This window comes from Mesocricetus auratus, unplaced genomic scaffold (genome assembly GCF_017639785.1).
Source record: "Mesocricetus auratus isolate SY011 unplaced genomic scaffold, BCM_Maur_2.0 Super-Scaffold_100004, whole genome shotgun sequence".
Classification (NCBI taxonomy): domain Eukaryota; kingdom Metazoa; phylum Chordata; class Mammalia; order Rodentia; family Cricetidae; genus Mesocricetus; species Mesocricetus auratus.
Genome location: NW_024429189.1, coordinates 97,170,890 through 97,176,148, shown reverse-complemented (window position 1 = coordinate 97,176,148; position 5,259 = coordinate 97,170,890). Strand labels below are relative to the sequence as shown.

The 5,259-nt window shown below is 54.6% G+C and overlaps 1 protein-coding gene across 1 annotated transcript; it reads left to right on the top strand.

Moving 5' to 3' along the window:
• Positions 1–421: 421 nt before the first annotated feature.
• LOC101826695 (arginine vasopressin) lies at positions 422–2,477 on the top strand. The gene is made up of 3 exons (XM_040746294.1): positions 422–607; positions 1,781–1,982; positions 2,250–2,477. Exons 1-3 carry the CDS (start codon positions 476–478, stop codon positions 2,420–2,422), a joined length of 507 nt encoding a protein of 168 aa, XP_040602228.1. The 5' UTR covers positions 422–475; the 3' UTR covers positions 2,423–2,477.
• Positions 2,478–5,259: the final 2,782 nt, after the last annotated feature.

Here is a 5,259-nt window from a genome sequence, read left to right as displayed (position 1 = left end):
TCTCACTCATCCTACCCCACAGCTAACAAGTTTGCCCCACCCCTCTTGGTCCTGACCCTGCTCCTAGCATGACAGTCTGTACTGGATGGGGCCCGTTGACCCCTACAGCCTGTTGAGAGCAGCTAGAATGCTCAGATGTGATTTCCAGGTGACCCTCGAATCGGCTCACCTCCCAGACGATACAGCGCCACAGTCACTGTAACTGTTGCTCCTGTCATATTGTGGCCAATGACAGCCTGCTGGCCTGCCCCCTCCTCCAACATGCTCCACGCAGACATGCCCACGTGTGTCCCCAGATGCCTGAATCACTGCTGACAGCTTGGGACCTGTCGTCTGTGGGCTCCTGGGGAGCCACCGGGGAGGGGGTTAGCAGCCACGTTGTCGCCTCCTAGGGAACACCTGCAGACATAAATAGACAGCCCGCTAAGGCAGCAGAACAGAGCCAGCAGAACAGCGCTGCACACAGCGTCCACCTATGCTCGCCAGAATGCTCAACACCACGCTGTGTGCTTGCTTCCTGAGCCTCCTAGCCTTCACCTCTGCCTGCTACTTCCAGAACTGCCCGAGAGGCGGCAAGAGGGCCATGTCTGACACGGAGCTGAGACAGGTACCACTGTGGTCGATTTCAGGGCTGCTGGCAGTGCCCTAGGAGTGGGTCAGGGGCTAGGAGAGGGAAACAAATTGTGAGAGAAGTCAGGCTTTAAGGGAGGTTCCTGGAAGGAGGCAATATAGCGCAGTGGACGGACAACTCCGGGTGGTGAGAGGGGACCAAGTGTCAGGGAAGCCACATGAGGGACTGTCCCTGTGCAGGGGCTATGCCAGGAAAGGAGACATACTTCCTTATAACTGGGCTTGGGACAAGAGCAGGTTGGACTGGGCACCCAGGTCCCTGAACGAGGGGGTGGGGTGTCAACCCATCAGAACTGGCTGGATTATACAAAGCTCGGTTCTAGTCTGAATTTAAGGCCTTTCCCACCCAGCCCGGCCTCTCACAACTCCTTTTCTAGCCACTAGTGCCAATGTCTTCCTGCCACAAGAAGATGGCCATTGCTCTGTGCATGCCTGACTGGCGTATGTCCCTATCTCACCCGAACCTCTTGTCCAACTCTCTTGTCTGTATGTCCAGGTGTGAGCCTTGCCCTTCTGGAAGAGCTTGCGGGAATCCAGGGCAAGGCCACAGGTGGCTCAATTTTGAGCTACTGAGCTCACAGTCCTTGTGCAGAGCTCCTTTGGAGGCTCAAGGCACCAGGTGCCCGTGCACGCATCCGATTTGGTCCCTGCTACCCACCTAATAGGGCATAACAGGTGGGCCAGGGGTTAAGGCTCAGGTGAGGCCTACCAGCTTGGGGCAGGAGTTAGAGCAAGGCCAGAAAATGAGAGGAAGGGAATGAATGCTCTAGAAGCAGGAGTGCTCTCTGTGTGGGGGGTGGGGGTGTGGTAGGGGCAAAGAGGTGTTGGGATGTGTAGGAGGACCACATGAATGTCAGGGACATAAGCCTCTGAGAGACTGCTGCACACCAGTGACGCTTCAGAGATGAGCAAGGTCCCCAAGCGCTGCAATCTGGGGGAGACTGCCAATGCAGGTGAGGATTTTGAGAGCTCCAAGAGAGAACTGATTCTCGGATAATCAGGCAGTTTAGAGTTCCACTCCTGCCCTTGACTGTTGTGCTGTCTCGGCCTGGATAGTGTCAGGGCACCTGCAGCACGCAGCGAGGCCAGGACAGCAGCAAAGTGGCCCCGGTTCCCACCGCCACTCTCCTATCCATGTCCTACCCCGCAGTGCCTCCCCTGCGGCCCCGGCGGCAAAGGACGCTGCTTCGGGCCTAACATCTGCTGCGCCGACGAGCTGGGCTGCTTCGTGGGGACCGCCGAGGCGCTGCGCTGCCAGGAGGAGAACTACCTGCCCTCGCCCTGCCAGTCCGGCCAGAAGCCATGCGGGAGCGGGGGTCGCTGCGCCACCGCGGGCGTCTGCTGCAGCGACGGTGCGCACGAGGCCGGGCGGGGTGGGGGTGGGGCCGCGGGGTGCGGGTAGGATGGGAGGGTGGATCGGGTGCGTTAGGTGGGGGGTTGGGGATGGGGGTGCGAGGTGGGGGGCAGGGAGACCGGGTTGGAGGGTGAGAACAAAGGAGGCCGAGGGGTGGGATATGGCGGGGGGGGGGGGGTGTCAGGGTGGGAGTGCAGCGTTGGGACGGCGTCCCTGGAGCTGCGCACACCTCAGGGCGCCTGCGTTCACAGAGTTTTTCCTTCAGAGAGCTGCGTGACTGAACCTGAGTGCCGCGAGGGTTTTCTCCGCCTCACGCGCGCTCGCGAGTCGAGCAACGCTACCCAGCTGGACGGGCCCGCACGGGCGCTGCTGCTCCGTCTGGTGCAGATGGCTGGGACGCGGGAGTCTGTGGATTCTGCCAAGCCCCGGGTCTACTGAGCCATCGTCCCCTCGCCTCCCCCCGTAACGTGGAAAATAAACTTTTAAAAATGCACCCTGGTGTCTGTCTCTATTGCTGGGGTGGGGATGGAAAAAGAGGAGAGGAGAGGGAAGGGAAGGGAAGGGAAAGGGAGGGAGGGAAAAGCTTGGAGTGCGATCTCTCTACTCAGCACTGGCTAATTGTGAAGGCACGGTCCAGGTCCTCATGCCCAGAAGGGGCAGAACGTGTAAGTGTTATAAGGGGAGCATTCTGGAGCTCCCGGATATCTGCATAATACCTTCAGAACAAAGACCGAAATAAAATCGGGAGAGGGGGCATTGGTGGACAAGAAAGGTGGACAAGGTATGAGAGACAGAATCAGTGAAAGTGACTGAGAAGTAAGGGGCCAAGCCAAGGGTAACCGTCTCTGTCCCAATTTCATCCCAGACTAAGACAAAACTTGAGGGACTCTGGTTTCAACGTCACTTTTTCCCAAGACTCTGCTTGCTTGGGAGAAGGCACGGAGACTTCCCCAGACCTAAATGAGACAGTGCAACCTGCTGTCTCTCCAGGCTCTCTATGGGCAGAACACAACCAATGGGAGCTAGACAGCCCACCCCTCACCGAGATTGTTCAGCTGAAAGTCCCCTGCAGGCACATATTCAAACCACCACACCCAATCTCAGGCAGGGAAATAAACACGCCAGGCTGTGGCTGTGGCTGTGGCTGTGGCTGTGGCTGTGGCTGTGGCTGTGGCTGTGGCTCAGGAGTAGAAAGAAGGCTCCCCTAGCCTGGATTTGGTGCCCACCACAGAGGAAGAAGGAGGGAAATGGAAGGGGAGAGGAGGAAAAGACACAACTGCTAGGGACATTTCCATGACTTTAGACCTACAGACCCAGAGAAACACACATGTCTAGCAGCAAGACACATAGTAGCTCCCAGACATAGGTATGTTCTTCCCTTTGGCACATCCAGTTTTGGAGCAAAGATGGCATCAGCACTTGACCTCTGCCTCCTCCCCCTTCCCATTAGCTTTTCTTTTTTCCTAAAAGTTTAGATTTATTTATGTGCATGGGTGTTTTTCTGTTGTGTATGCCTGTGCACTATGTGTGCGCACATCAGCTCCTGAGCTATTTGGTGCCTGTAGAGGTCAGACAAGGACATTGGATTCCCTGGGACTGGAGTTACAGATGTTTGTGGATACTGAGAACTGAATCCCAGTCCTCTCAAACTGCCCTGAGACAGTGCTTCAGGCCCCTAGAAGCCTGTCCTTACACTGGTCCACCAGTGCCTCCGCCTTTAGGGCTGTTCTCACAGGTGGTCTATCCTTTCCTGGTCTCTTCTGTTCCTTACCCTCCTGCTAACTTCCTGCCCTTCTCTCTACAGCATCTGTCCTAGGCATCCTGTCCAAATGCCATATTGCTCTATGCTTAGGGGCCACAAGATGCTGCATACCCTTTGGGATGTTCTACAGGCTCTGAGTTCAGGGGCAACTATGGAAGTCAGAGGTCAGTCTGAGTGACCTCATTGGGTGGCTTAGCATGGTCAGCCCTGAACAGAGTCAAAGTGACCTACCCAGTCTCCATCCAGGTCAACTCCCATCTCAGCACCATTAAGTCTCTCTGCATGCCTGTGTTTAACCATGTGGTACAGGGGCCAGACAGACTCCTACCCCAGCCTCCTTCCTATGGGGGCTCTCTCATGATCTGACCTGCACTTGGGTAGGGCCAAGGAAAAGACCACACCAAAGCTGGGTGTTGGTGGCACATGCCTTTAATCTCAGCAGTTGGGAGGCAGGGACAGGCGGATCTCTGTGAGTTCGACGCCAACCTGGTCTACAGAGTGAGTTTCAGGACAGCCTCCAAAATAATACAGAGAAACCCAGTCTTGAAAAAACAAAAACAAAACAAAACAAAAAGACCAGACAAAAAAGGAGGAGAAAGAGGAAGGAGAGACTGCTGGCTTGACGACACTGCATTGGGTTCCTGGGACTGGTATACAGACAGCTTCAGGATGAGATTGAGATCCCTCATTCCACTCTTCTGTCCAGGTGGAGAATTGTAACACCACTTTCCCTCACCTGCTTCTCGAAGACTCAGTGTCCTCTTCTTCTAGGAGAGGGATTATTTCTGCCCAGTGGACTTCCTATTCTCTCTCTGCCTCTCCCTTTCCGGGAGTCGCCTACCAACTACAGAGCCACTGAAGGGCACTTGTAGAGTTCACAGTCCATGCTTGTCTCCCCTCTGCAGCCTCCAGAAGCAAAGGGGCTTAAACAAACAGACACCAAGTGTTCTGACTCCCACATCCAGGCTGTGGCATGTGTGCACTGTCTTCCCCACACAGAATAAAGAAATGAAGAAATGCAATTAATTGAATTCTAGGCTGGAGAGATGACTCAGGAGTTAGAAGAACACACTGTCCTACAGAGGACCACAGTTCTGTTGCTAGTACCCACATAGGATGACTAACAACCACCTGTGACTCCAGGATTAGTGGGTTTAATGCCCTCTTCTGGTCTCCATGGGAACTGCACTCAGGTGGACATACCCTCAAACAGAGACACATGCACAAAAATGAAATATAGCAGAATAGAAATCTTATGACACAAAATCTTGGGACTGGAGAGCTGGCTCAGAGGTTGAGAGGACAGGCTGCTCTTTCAGAGGTCCTGAGTTCACTTCCCAGCAACCACATGGTGGCTCACAGCCATCTGTATTGAGATCAGGTGCCCTCTTCTGACATGTAGGCATACAGGAGGGCAGAACACTGTATGCATAATATACAAAAAATTAGAAAATCTTCAAAACCCAGCCCCAGAAAATAAAAACAACAAGATAAGGAACAAGAAATCAATCTT

Bases quoted from the DNA above. Each gene is read 5' to 3' on its own strand.
- LOC101826695 (XM_040746294.1), top strand. From the start codon at position 476: ATGCTCGCCAGAATGCTCAACACCACGCTGTGTGCTTGCTTCCTGAGC. The intron at 608-1,780 runs GTACCACTGTGG...CCTACCCCGCAG, and splicing joins CTGACACGGAGCTGAGACAG to TGCCTCCCCTGCGGCCCCGG. The intron at 1,983-2,249 runs GTGCGCACGAGG...TTTTTCCTTCAG, and splicing joins GGGCGTCTGCTGCAGCGACG to AGAGCTGCGTGACTGAACCT.